Here is a 15,210-nt window from a genome sequence, read left to right as displayed (position 1 = left end):
CAGTGTTGACCCCAAAGGAGAGTTAGAGCCCAACACCTCCCCTGTACACTCAACACTCATCTCCCTAAGATCCCATCCCCCTATCTCACTATACCTTCTTCAATCCAAGCCCTTCTTGATAGATTACCTAGATAATCTAGAAAACCAGGGATTGTAATGATTACCTTATGTATAGTTCGACACTACAGACAGTTCTAAAGCAAAGCATCTGGCATATAATAAACACTCAGTAATGTAAAACTGCCTGAATTATGTTCGCCCAATCATACATAAGCTGTTCTCCCTGTAACTGATTTATCACCACAAAATAAACTAAATGCGTACTAGGTCTCTTCAGGACCCAGAGAGCCTTGCTAGAAATTTTCAAATACATTCAACATATTAGAACTAAATCTCTTTTTATTCAATTAAAAAAATCTAAATAACATAATCAAGTCTTTAAGGCTGACAGTTAATCAGTGTCACAATGGATAAAAACAAAATATCACTGGAGCTACACAACTATACATTTCTTAATCAAGCAAAAAGTTTTGATTCAGTATGCATGATCCTAAAGAAAATATCATAAATATTAAACAGCATCTCTAGTGGGAAATGGCTAGCTCTTATCCCACATCCTGCAGAGACCCATGATGTGGGAGTATATTAAAAGAAAAAAATTTAATTAAATCTGTATTAATGTTTTGGTCCTCTGTAATCCTTTTATTTCTCAGGTACTAACAATCACCATCTACAACATCGGTGCATCGTGCTCACTGACTGCCAGAATTTCCATACAGGCGAGACTAAGGGGCTATGTCCTAGGATAGGTATGAATTTAATTTGAAACTGGGTTTGCTTGGCAAGCACACGATTTAACTTAGATTGTATGTTTACTTGAGATGGTTTTAGAGGAATGATGGAAATTACACCTGGGGATTGAAGCTCCCCAAGGGACTGCCACCAGTAATGCAAAACCTTCATTTTTAAGCAGACCAAAAACCGATTAATAAAGTAGAACTAATACCAAAGGCTGCGATGGCCATTTTTACACTGTACATTTTATAAATAACTAAATAAAAGATGTAACACATCAAATACAAAATCACTTAAATATGGCAAAGATGATTATTACATAAAATTAAATCACACTTTAATTTTCCAAAAAAATTCTTATCAGGATGGGCCAAACACTCGAACTGCCTGGATCCAAAAAACAAACTGCAGTAACACTCTCAATATTTATGAGCTGGGCCAAATTAAGGAGGAAAAATTCCCAAGAGATGCAAGAGAAATGTAAACCGATAAATTTATTCTTCTTTGCCACTCTATAAATTGGAAAGAATATGAAAAAAGAGTTTCAATGAGGTGAAAAGAAGGGGTAGGATAAAAAAGTATCTGATCTTTCACACCTTACAAATTATTATTTATAATACCACTGTACTGCCCATTTCTGAACAAGAATGTTCACTACAACACACTACTTAGTATTCATTTTCAATGTTCGTTAACATTGTATGTTCACAGCTCATATGTTAAAAACTGACAATACAGTCACCTTACAATTTTTATATTACCTTACCTTATGCAACTGTAATGTTTAAAAGTGCTGGCGGCTTTCTGACATTCCAGGCACAACTGAATAGCTCCGGGATAGTCTTCCTCCTTAAAATAACAACAGAAGTCATTAAACAGGAAACATTTTTCCTAAAGTCCCTGAAAAAAAAAATAAATCTCTGCTCATACTCCATCCAAAAGTTACAGAACCAGAAAATTTTAATTTCTTTTATGAAAGGATTAGAATACCACTGATAGATAAATAATAAAATATAAAGAGACCACTAGCTCCAACCCTATAACGTACACATAGAAAAAATATTCTTTTCCCTCATATACATAGTAACAGCCCCCTAAGACCACAACACGTGGATAAAGCCTATACAAAATAATAAGCTGCTTCCCAGGGAAGGTGTTCTTTAAATGTTAATATATTTTCTTTCAATAATGTTTATATAGAAATGTAACAAACCACTATGCAATCCGCTGTAATCAACACTCAGGCGTTCTACCACCAAGAAATCAATAAATATTTTAAAACAAATAAAGTTGTTAGAAAGTGAAATAGAACGTCTACTGCCATACCACCCTGAGTACACCTGATCCCAACTGATCTTGGAAGCTAAGTAGTGTCAGTCCTGGTTAGTGCTTGGATGGGAGAAAGTAAAATATTTATTAATAGCCTTGGAATGTTTTTATCATCTAAACAGTAATTTAATGCCGAATGAAATTTTCATAAGCACTTCTCAAGTGTAAGTTAAGAAGTAACACGGTGATAACCAAAAACCATAAAAAAATTTTCCTATGCTCCTCTCTGTAATTGGACAAATGTATTCAAACCAGTGGGGATGTTAAGATGATGACAAAGTAGCTACATGAAGGACCTCATGTATGGGAAACACACATATTACGTTTCGCTTTATAAAACAAGTAGATAGAAAATGCAAAAAAAGCATCAAAGAGAAAATAGATGGCTCACTCAGAAAACCAATTAATATATGAGATACCAAACACAACTCAAATATGACATATTCCTTAAATTATTCCTATTTGTTTGATACAAAAGATAATTTTATTGCTATTTGGGTGCAAATACAATCAACATACTGAAAACATTCCCACATTGCTACAAAGTAAACATTTCCCCCAAATAAATTTTTCTATTTAATTTTTCTAATTAAATTAAATTAAAATTTCTATCTAATTTTTCTAATTTTTCTATTGACAATGAAATATGTCAATAGAAAAATGCTCTACAGCAAGTACCTTTATATAATGTTTAAAAATGCTCTTTATACCATGTAGCAATTTGAAAAAAATGCACATCTGAATATCTTCCACCATAATTTTTCCATTTAATAGTATCAGGATCACCAAATTTCCAAACTTTGTTTACTTACCTCTAGCATTTCACTTAAGCGCACATCTGTTCTTTGCTGGAAAAAAACAAAAAACAAAAAACAAAGGTAAAATCTGTTTCAGCCATAAAAGTAAGTTTTAATTTTTAAATATTAACCAGTATATACCAATGTTTTTATAGTTCTTAGAGATTTCAGAAGTCCAATCAGTAACTGACGTTTCCTTTGATTTGCAAGAAGTCCTAAACTAGCTTGAGTAAAACCTTCCTTGGCAATATTCAAGTGTCTGCAAAAAAGAAGAATAAATAGTTAAATTTTTCTATTATATTAAGAACACTGTTCACACGGATCAATTAGGCAACCGACAAGGTGGTATCCTCAATTACTCCTGAAATCAGGGATTGTGACTGCTATTTGACAAATTTATTCAATGGCTCAATCTCAATCAGCATTACTCAGAGCATGGTGGACGGACTGGTGCCAATCCTCAAACTGTTACTGATCCATCACAAGAAAAGTACAGAAATGGAGAATAAATACTAAAAAACCACTTAGAGAAAAACTGACATAATAATTTTAAGTTTGATGAATTAATAATAAAACTGAGACTATATTCTCTATAGTATTTTCTTAGTATTTTGTTTTTATTGCATTTTACAAAAATAGTCTGTAGTAAGTTGGAAATTAAGGAAAAAAATCATATCCTTATAGTTTGAGAAGCACCATTCAAAACAATATAAAAACAGTAATATGTTAAAGTCATAATCAGATTTACAGATATTTCATTTCACACATACTTTCTTAGTGCAGTTTTTAGATCATAATATATATTCAGTTAATGAACAGTATTCTAGAAACCAATAGTCACAATAAAAAAATCAATTATCAATGACAGTTTCACAATTTTTCTTGAAATGTTTTCTGGCTTAAAAAACAAAATATTCATCAAATGCAATACCTCCTCCCATTTGTGCAGATAACAGCAGCTAACTGAAGACCTGTCTGTAATGAGGTAACTCTTTCAAGTTCCTATGGAAAAATTAGGTATAGGTTATTGTGGAGGCATTTTATTATTCTATTTTATTTGTATGATACTCTAACAAAAACATTAGTGGGCTTCAAAGGAAAGCCTGCTTGGAAAACAAAGTAGCAACAAAGATAGCTAAAATTGAAAACTGTTGGTATATCCTTCATAAAATAATTTAAAATGACTACTTTCAAATGATTTTCACAATGACATATGATAAAATATTTAGTCAGTATTGCTTATAAGGAAATCTAGATCCAACCTGCTTTATGAAGACATAAACAAATACTAATAATACATCCATTGAAATGTTTCTACTCAACAGAACTTCAGAAGATAAGGATATGACAAGTATGATTTCTGTTTGCTAAGATGCTTTGACAACAAATGTCTTCATTTGAACACTGGTAGGTATTTCAATGGATCTTGGAGTCTCTGATTTTCTGATTCAGTGACAGATTCAGTTATAAGATTCCAATTTTATTATATTTTAAAGACAGATTGTTACACTGCTTTTGAGCAGTCATTATTAACGATCTACATATTACAAAGTAAACAGAAGGAATTTTCACTGGGCCTTCAAAAGTTTGGAAAATCCAACGAGATTACTTTAAAATCAGTTATAAAAACTCACTTCTTCAGTTTGGTAAACTCTCTCAAATGAGAGGAAAAAAAAAAAAACATATATAACCCCCCCCCCCCCACACACACACACACACTCCAAATAGAGTCAGTATGTTGCTAGAGAACTAAAGTCAAGAGGATAAATTACCTCAACAGTTTCAAGTATAAATCACTTAGGCATTTTTAAAATTTTACTATTAAAAATAACAAACATCACCCTACCTTTACATAAGCAGGCTGTTTTTCAAGAATTAAATCAGCTACTTTTTTAGAGACCTATAAAAACATGCAATCAAACAAAACAAGTGAAAGAAAAAGCCACATACTTCCTGTTTCATTTTACATTTTAAATTTTTGTAAGAATATTCCACTGGTCTTCCCAATAACTTCTACAGCAGGTAATGGCATGCTCTGGGCTATGAAATTAGTAAAAAAGATATAAAAGAGAGCATAATATTTGGTCCTTAATAAAAACTCAATAAATGGCCATTATGACTGTTAATAATATGAGAATCATCTAATTTACTAACATGCACGAGGGTGTAAGATCCTCAAGGGCATAAGATTTGCTTTTTAAAAGATGAACTCGTAGGATAAATAATCAGTTGATTTTATGGACACAGTGTGTGGGAAACAGGGAACATCCTGTACTGCTGAGATTCTTTGTAACACACAAAAAGACAAACAGCAATTTGGTCCTCTACTTCTGAAAACTTGAAAACGTGTTTTTTGGGGTGGCTTTTTTGGGAATGCTACGAACATACCTAAGGTTTCCTTGGTCAATTCCCTGACAAATGTTAGTGTATGTAAGTAAGAATTATAATGATTTTGACTCTGAGGCTCTTATTTCAGTTTCAGGGGCGTCTGCTAGACTGCACTACAGATACCCCAGAGCACAGCACAGCCAAAGCATTTAGCGAATTTTTTGCTCAAACAACTCAATTAGTTGAGATTCCCTTCCTCTTCCCCAAGCAACTGAGAACAAAGCATTACACATACATTCAACGATTGCATATATTTTCTCAGCTGCTCTGAATTTCTATAGATATGAATTTGTATAGATGCTTAGACAGAAACTGACCTAATTTTTATCAAACTGGGTTTTTTTTTAAACAGTTTAAAACAGATAACATAGTTTTTAGTCTGCACTGTGTCAGGCAGTGTACTAAGTGCTTTCCCTGTATTATCTCAGTTAGTACTCATAACAATCGATTAAAATTGGTTCTCATTTTCCAGATGAATGATCTTAAATATAGTGGTAATGGACCCACATCCCCCACAGTAAGGCTGGGATTCAAGCCCAGGTGTACCAAATCCCAAAGGTCACTGTGCTATCTGGCCCCTGTAATGAGGCTCATTCCCTAAAGAATACTATCACATCAAGTATAGAGACAGATGCATATATAAACCTGCTGAAATCAACAGAAGACAAAAAATGCCACCATCCACTGGAATCTAGTTCTCCAAAAGCACAATATGCTTTTACCACACAACCCTCTACTGGTCAAGTCCCTTCCCCACACCACTGCTGCTACCCTCAAGGAGATCCCAGTACCCAGTGAGACCTTTGAGTGTAGTACAAAAGGAGAAGTAGATCTTCCTTTATTTGTCAGATGTATTATTAAAAATCACATCTTAAATTCAAACAGATAAATAACTACTGCTCCTTTAGTATTAAAAAATTAACAAGATTCCACACCAACATGATTTAATATTCTACAGCATAGTCTGAGTTTTATTAAAGGATATCATGATGCCTAGTGCTAGGAAAATCACAGAATCACAGAATTGTACAGCACCCGAGAAAATGCAGGCTACCCCATCACTTCACAGATTTAGCATGGCTAAGTGACTTGCCCAATGCCAGACAATTAATCAGTGACTACAACTGTAACATTTCTGAATCTTAAGTCTCTTGTCTTTGGGCCTATTTCAACTAGAAGTGGGGACCTTTATTCTGAGATAAGAAACTGTAGTAGGGAAGTCATGCATGCGTGACAAGGAGCCTAAAGGTACTTAACAATCTAAAAAAAGTTCAAAAATCTTTGATCACATTCGGGATTCTGGAGGAAAAACCCCTCAGTTCTAAAAGCAAATCTATATCAAGGTAATGTGAGGGAAACTGAATAGGCATTATACTTTTAAATAAATGTATCACTGAGTCTGAGTCATATTCAATAATATTTGTTTAACATGTTAAGTTAAACCTAAAATCTGCTGACATTACACCTCCCTGAGGTTCCATGTGGTTATGTTAGAAAGAAAGGTGATTTTACTTACTGCAGCTTGCTGTTGTTTCAATTTGTCTCTGTATTCCTCTAATTCTTGCAAATTGAGAACAGGAGGGAGTTTCTAAAAAAATACCCATAAATGAAGAGTAAAAAATAGTTTAACTTGGTTTCATTTACCTGCGTATCTCTGACTTACAAACTATAATCTGTACATGTAAAACAATGTCTCATCCCACTCCCATACACTCTTCTTGGCCTCCCCACTTTCCCCTCTAGATTTCAGACACAAAAGCTGCCATATATTTGTTGCCCAACCCTCTGGGGCTCAAGTTCCATCATTCACTCAGCCCTATAGGACAGGAGAATGGGAGAAGAAAGTTCCACATCCTAACCTCCCCCTCTACCAACCACAGGTATATCCCTACTTGTCTATGACAGAATTCAAAACATACTTCCCCTCTGAAGTACTAGGAACTAAGCACTACAGTGTGACAGTGACAGTTGCAGGAGTACATTCTAGATTCCACATCAGCTTTCAGAAGACAGGATGGGAAACTAACAAAAGTGCATACTGATCTGTATATGAGAAACTCCAAGTTTCAGTCAATGGATTGATGAAACTTCAGAATGAGAGCGGGCTGACTGTGTACACAGTGCATATAAAGCATGTATGCATACTGCATTTGGTTGCATCTAAAACAAGATTTTACTGTTCTTTTTTGAATTTCCTATAAATTTAAAATACCAATATTATAAACATCATGGCATAGGGGTCTTTATCATGGCATCATGGCTATATATAAAGATACATTCATGGTTAAAAGCCTCAAAGTTTCTCTAAACATATTTTGATGACATAAAATAAGATAGAGGCAGCATACCAATATACTGTATGCTAACAGTTAAAAACCAAAAATACAGAAATGTTTCCTAGACCAATATTCTAGAGCTGCACTTAATTTTACACTTTCTAAAATTTCATCATTAAACAATGTGGACAGTTCAATAAATCACTATATGGTCATCATAAACCAGTCCTGGTATTCAGCAAGAAAAGGAAGGAAGAAAGGAGGAACCAACACCCCTAAAAAGCATTCAAATCTCATCTACAAATTCAGTCACTGAACAAGATCGGGTTTAAATAGGTTTTAATGAATTTTGTTTTACCTCCAGCTCATATTTAACAATATCAAATGAGTCCGTAGAAAAATATACTTGTTCAATACTATTAATTAATTCTTGTTCAGCTTGAGGGTCACTAGGCTGTTCTCGAAGTTCTCGAAATTCCTCCTTTAAGAAAAAAAAAAAATCACAATTAGAGTACTTGTACCTGTTATAATTCTACCTGCATGGAAATAAATAATCATTTTTCTTAACAGTCACAAATCTCCTGGAAACCATTCCAAGCAAGGAGATAAACTGACAGAAAATAGGAAAGTTCATGGAAAATTAGGACTTCTAAAACACTAAAATACTAAAAACTACTCATCTACTGGAGAAAAAAAGAAAACTAGCCAGTTTGAAGAGTCAGATTTTATTTTCAATTCTGTGTGTGCCAACTGGTAGGTGAAAGAAGTTTAACAAAAGGAAAAACCAAAGTGACTATGTAGTATCATCATACATACATACCACATATATATATATATATATTTTCATCATTTGACATTCTAAAGTCTGTCCCAGCACAGATAACCAGGGACTATCTCAATGACTTGCAGGTCACAGTCAGCATTAAAACCCTGAGCAGAGCAGACATCCGTGCTAGAAATCTCACTGCTCGGCTAAGGAACACCAGCTCCAGAAAAGATGCCCAAGTTTAGCTCTGTAATCCTATGAGGCTTCCTTCAAAGTGTGCTGATAATGCAAATAATGATCTGATTATGAATCTAAAGCTTTGTATTTGATAAAACGCTTTCTTTGTAATGATACAGAATGGAGCTTCTAGATTTACACAACTAAAAAGAGCTTGACAGACAAATCCCTACCCCTAATACCTGCATCCTCATCCTACGCAATTTCACTGCATAATTGAATAAACCTTCAGTTAACTGAGAAATTTCATTAATTCAGACATTCACTCTCTGCCATACTAATTAATCAACACATTATTATAGACATGTAACAATATAGTCCTTTGATTTCTGTATTCATATTAATCTTAAATACATTTAAGAACACAAAAGAAACTCATATTTAAAATAATTTTAGTCATTAAAATATTTAACAAAAATCCTTAATAAAATCATTAATTAAATACACAGAAGTTATCATGTCAATTAGAGAACATTGTTTTCCAAACGGAAATATTCTAGATTATTGCAGGGCATAGTTTTCATTTATTAAAAAAAAAAACCCAGATTATATATGTTTTAGACTTTCATTTATAATTTAAATATGTAAAATTATTAATTATAAAATTATCTCCTCTTAGATTCAAGCTAAAAGAAAATACGAGAGCAAAAAATCTGAAATTCAAGAGAATAGTTAACTGTTTATATTTAAAATGCCAATAAATTTAAGAGAAGGCAAAGTCATACAAAAATCAAATCTATACATTAAAAGTGCATGGGAAAGAAAATGCCTCTTCTATATCAAAACTCACTTATAAAATTAAAAGGTCAAACACACAGTCATCAGTGATTTAGCATGCAACCAAATACTATGAGTGAAGTAGGAAATACAGCATCCTAACAGTGGGAGCTGCATTTCTGTGTGTATGTATGTGTGTGTGTGTGTGCGTGTGTGTGTGTGTGTGTGTGTGTCAGGGACTTCAGGGAGAAGGGGGTTATCTTGACAACACACTAATCTGCACTGCACCCTGGACAATGACTCTGAGGAACAGACTTGGGTTAAAACCACACACTTACAGAAAGGTTTCTGAGTAGGCTACTCATGGGCAACCTCCAAGCATTTAATAAAAGTTTGAAATGAGTGAGACATGAAATGGAAAATGAGATCAGAAATTCCTGGCAATCTCCCTCCCTAAGAGTCCACAGGCATTTAGAATACTTGCTTCAGATGCTGCAAGCTGAGGCAGGGAAGAAGACCCAGGTGAGGATATAGCAATGCTGCCTTCTTAGGAATTTCACAGCACAACTAACAAACAAATGTAGTTGGTACCATTCCAAAAAAAGAAAAAAAAAAGATTATAAAAATTGCTAAGATTGAAAATGTCAAGTACAAAGTCAAGCAAAAAATTCAAATAGACTGCAATGAATGAACCCTTTCATCTTAAATATAGAAATGCCAATGACATATAACTCCATGCTGAGGTTCTCCATATACTACCTAATTAACTGATCTAAAGATAAAGACCCTTAGGTTTTAGTTGTGACTCTGGTATTAACTTGGACAACTTAGTCTCTCTGCACCTCATTTTTTTCACCTGTAAAGGACATACACACACACACACACACACACAGTGACAGTGAAACAAATATCCAAAGTTATTAAGAATGTCAAAGGGAAAACATGATTGCATTTATAAATATCTCACAAGTGTACATTTCACAAATGTAATGAATCTGTAAAAAGAGTACAATCTGTATATGTATAGAAAAGGTCAAGTGCCATTCCTTCTTGGAGAACTAAGCAATTATATCACAGTGAGCAGACAAACCCGTATAATTTCAAAGAACAGACACATAACACTTGACACTCTAAGTAACCTAGACTAAAAAGAGCGATAACACCAACACAGGCAGAGAAAGAAACATAGCACACAAAGTAGAATTCAATCCAAAACAAATGCCCAAACTATATCCCCATAAAATATCCTCTCCTTTCGGACAACTTAGTGGCTCCTGTGTGAAAATATATACCTGAACTCATTTAGACAAACTCCATTCTAACTAGATGCTGATCACTTTATTCCTTTTAATCCCACGGCACCTGAAGGCTGCAAGACTCTCTACCTGATCATTCTCCACATGTTTCACTTTTAGTGCTCCCTGCTCAATCCAATAATGCCTTTTGAGAGCTGAGATTTCTCCTTACTCTCCATCATTATGCTCTCTACTACCAAGGCACACTGTAGGTAACAATCACTGATCTAACTAAAAAAAATTAATTTACACAAAAAGAACAAAAAGAAAAGACATTATGTTGTTTTGATAGTCAAAACTTTCCACAAACCCCTAATAAAAGATCTCTTTCTTCTAACTAGAAATAACAAAAAATGTTAAGTGGTTTTAGGGATACTTAAAGCATGTAAATTAGAAAAATAAACAGAAACAGCAAGATCATATATTCTTACCACAATTACCCCATAATTTTGGCATTAACAAACTGGTTTCCTCAAATTGGAGATGCAGAAAAATACATAATTCTTCATCTAAAACCAATTTTGCAAGCCAATATATATGTATGAGGCAAAATTCTACATAAAATGAACAAAAGATTTCCTATAAAAAACTTTAAAAGGCAAAATCAGGGGACCAGGATAACAAATGAAATTACTTATATTATATTAAAATATGTGATTTCTTTTAAAGTTACAAAATATTCAATAAGCCAAGTTTGAGAATCAAATATTTCAGTCTTACAGACTGCTATTATAAAAAGCCTTTAAAGAATTTTATAATAAATTCTAAGTCACATAGTAACTAATAAATATGTTATCATTAATGTGGTATTAATGCTCTATAAAACTTGAAAATCCAAAAATAATATATCAACTATAGATCATCAAAATTTGCCACAACTTTCTCATTAATGGTAATCAACTATACTTAAAAAGTACATTGCTTACTCCAAAATTAAAACTGAAGAAAAACCACAATTAAGGTAATGAATTTAAATGTAAAGGGGATAAAAATAAAAATACAATGGCAAAAAAGAACAAATCAAGTCTCTCTTCCATACTATCATTAGGAAATAACTTGCTACTTTCAAAGCTCTCTTATCATACCTTTCTCAAATGAATCATGTACTTCGATTTAACATTTTTTAAAAATTCCCACTATGTAAGAATTCCCTATACTAGTTCATACAGAAACAAAGTTGAGTAAAAAAAATAGCTGAAGTAATAAGAGAGTTCAAATGAATAAGCAATGCCCCTGCAAGGCAGAACACAAGGGAGAACAAACAAAACCCACAGCATCAAAGGGCAGTGAGTTCACATTAGATGGAAGAGATGCCATTTAGAGAACAGGTGAAATTTCAAATTTGAGAAATTGGGGGAAATAAGGAAACAAATACGAAGCAAAGCACAAGTAAGAACTGTAGCGAGAAAGCATACAACAGGTTAAATGACAGAAGGTAGCTTCACAGGGTAGCAAAATGTCATGAGGAGCATCTACATGTATACCAAGAGGCAATAAAATGCAACAAAAGAGATGTTTTTTTTAAATATTTTATTTATTTATTTGACAGAGATCACAAGTAGCCAGAGAGACAGCCAGAGAGAGAGGAGGAAGCAGGCTCCCCGCGGAGCAGAGAGCCCAATGCGGGGCTCGAGCCCAGGACCCCGGGATCATGACCCGAGCCGAAGGCAGAGGCCTTAACCCACTGAGCCACCCAGGGGCCCCAAAAGAGATTTTTTTTAATCCAATATATTTTTATATATCCTAGAACCATCTTTTTCCTTTACTAAAAATGAAATATCTTAACACATATCACCGTGCCAGATGCTATATGAAAAAAGTAAGCATAAATATGCAATATTTTCTTAACGTAATAAACCAAGCAGGATTACTTTAGGCAAGTGGTAGAAAACAAAGAAGTTAGTCAATATTTTAGAGGCTGTCTTTTCAGCAGTCACAATACACTGTAGGATTGCATCTAATTCTACCTATCCTATTTTTTTCCACTCTGATCAGCTCTCAGATAAAGCTGTATGAACATACATACTAAATGCACATCATCAAGATAACTTTATGAAAAATGAAGAAAAACAATCATAACAGAAATTTAAGTGAACATCTTTGTTTTAGCCAAGTCATTTTTCCTCTCAACATAACAACAAAAGGTTTTATGAGAACTGGGGATTCAAGTCTATAAAACAATTGGAGCCCTCAACTGTAAGGTGTTATAAAACATTTCCAGTGTATTTATGGTTTCTAAGGAACTAGGCTATAACTTTGCAAAGCAACTTCCCACTTAAGAGTTCAGCTCTTAAGGGAATGTATTCAAATTCAGGACAAAAAAAAAAGAAAAAAAAAAGACTATAAATTTTGCACTTAACCACTACTTTTAAATTATACAAAATACCACACATATTTAAAATGGCATTTTAATTCAAGTTCAAATCTTTAAATTTAACAAGTGAGTTATGACAACGTCACAGTTCTTCTTACCATTTCTAAACTCGATTTTCTCTTTAATTTTCAAAAGCAATTTAACCGAATTTTTTAAATCACAGAACGGCTTGGAAACTTATTTACAATAGTAGGTTTTTTATTCAAACAAAAAAGGTAAATGCAAAAATCTTCATTTCATAGGTCCAGTTTTAAAACCCCCGAAAATGTATAGAATTTAAAAAAAAGAAATGCAAAACAATTAACAATTTCCATTTCTGTACGTAGTTTATCAGACTACAGGTCACATTACAGTCCTGAATGGCAGAACGCATTGTGTTGAGAGGGAGTGAGGAAGGAAAAAAAAGAAATTTTATTCTTATAAAGCATGAATTGGGGTTTGCCAAGACAAATCTTATCAAAGGTTTTTTTTCTTACTGTTTGCATTTCTTTGTCAATCAACATAAAAAAGCTATTCTGCTATAATAAATGCAAAAAATAATTACAGTTTTTTCAAAGTTACTATCACATTAGAGATTTAAATGAGAGCAAAAAATGTTTAACTACCAAAATCTATAGAGTTAGAACAAAAATATGAAGTTTTCAAAATTCAATCAGTATTATAAAAATCATAAATCACTGCACAAAAATAGGTTTTGTTTCCAAATGAAACAGGATTCAAGATCAGATACCCTAAAACCATACATACGACATATAAATTTGTAATGAATTGCCAGATGTCGGATTACGTGGGGAAATGGTACATTTTCTTAAAATTCCACTAGAACAACAATAATGATCCATCAAAGCACCCGGCTCATCATCCATTTGTTTGTGTGTTTTAAATAAAACAGTTTTTAAAGCCAACCAGTTGTTTTCGTTGTTTTTTTTTTTTTTTTTTTTAGGCTTTCAGTGCCATCTAGTGGAATACTGACGAGGTTACAATTTGAGGTTTCCATAAAAAGATTTACAGATTTTTCTAGAAGGTTATTAAAGTGGAATTCTCTTAATCCAGCTTTATAGCATATTTAAGTGATTGAAATAATGTACTTTAATCACTTTTTATGCAAAAAAATCATCTAAATAAACACATTTGTTTTTAAAGAAGAAGATCATGAATAAGAACTGATTTTATAAATAGAAATATACCTATTAACAGATACTAAAAACACAAAATTAGAAAGCAAATCTTTCATATGTGATACTCTGCCAAATATTTTTATTTACTTCTCTTACTCAACAGTTATATTTTTAACAGGTATTTTTCTAAATTTATTTCTATGAAAAGGAAAACATTAAAAATAATAGCTTAAGAGACATAAAAAAAATTTTTTTTCTAAATCTGTCTTTAAAAGATTTCTTAACCTCAGTGAGAAACATTAAGCTGTCTGCCACATGCCTGTCCATTTGGACGTTAATACTAAAGAAAGGCACGTCACAAACTGAAGTAAAGAGGGAGAAGTCCAGTGAATAGTCTAGATTCTGTTTTTGTTTTTATTTTAGTTTTAAAAATACCTCATCAGACCCACTCTCCAAAAGAAGAAATATTATTTATTTTGAGAAAAGATATCACACCTTCAACTCAGCGTCTAGAAACCACAGTCTTTCCAATACCTTTACCTTCCACGTCCAATAAAATCCTCAGTCCTAAATTCTGCTTTTAAATCCTCTCTCAAATTTAACCCTTCTTCATTTCCTAAACTTCGTGTTCCCATCTCCTTTTCAATCACATAGTTAAGACAATTTCCCTTTCATAAGCTCAATGTTTACCTCAACACCTGAACCTAGATCTCCAGACTCTGACTCCAACACACTTTCTTCATATCTTGGTAAAGTTCTGAAAACCAAGCTCTGTAGTTAGTGTGTGGTTTTAGGATTCTTTCCACGGATGCTAAGACGTCAAGTCAAATCCATTTATCTTACTTCACAGAAGCATTTTATAAGCAAGAAAACATTCTGCACAAACTCCCAGAATGCTATATAAGAGAAGGTACTCGATAATATTTGTGGAATGCATTAAGTATGCAAACAAAAATACTTCCTTATATTTAGACAAATATGACTGCAACAGACATTCCTTTTGTTCCCTTGGCCTATATTTTTCTTTAATGAAAAAAAATCAAAGGCATAGCTAAACCAATCACGTAATACCAAACCTAGCTGACTCCTATTTGTATTTATGAGTTAGTAAAATTAGG

The 15,210-nt window shown here is 33.1% G+C and overlaps 1 protein-coding gene across 1 annotated transcript in view; it reads right to left on the bottom strand.

The window, feature by feature from the left end:
* VPS50 (VPS50 subunit of EARP/GARPII complex) overlaps positions 1-15,210 on the bottom strand; it is a 128,686-nt gene that overhangs the window by 101,894 nt on the left and 11,582 nt on the right. The window contains exons 3-9 of the mRNA XM_047694559.1: positions 7,944-8,066; positions 6,826-6,897; positions 4,768-4,821; positions 3,853-3,923; positions 3,063-3,180; positions 2,937-2,972; positions 1,562-1,644 (exon numbers count right to left, since the gene is read on the bottom strand). Of these exons, the coding sequence (XP_047550515.1) occupies positions 1,562-1,644; positions 2,937-2,972; positions 3,063-3,180; positions 3,853-3,923; positions 4,768-4,821; positions 6,826-6,897; positions 7,944-8,066 (557 nt within the window). The remainder of the gene's footprint in view (positions 1-1,561; positions 1,645-2,936; positions 2,973-3,062; positions 3,181-3,852; positions 3,924-4,767; positions 4,822-6,825; positions 6,898-7,943; positions 8,067-15,210) is intronic.

Source organism: Lutra lutra, chromosome 11 (assembly GCF_902655055.1).
Source record: "Lutra lutra chromosome 11, mLutLut1.2, whole genome shotgun sequence".
NCBI classification, from domain to species: Eukaryota; Metazoa; Chordata; class Mammalia; order Carnivora; family Mustelidae; genus Lutra; species Lutra lutra.
Note: the sequence above shows the minus strand (reverse complement) of the source record. Positions and strands in the feature narration are given on the sequence as shown.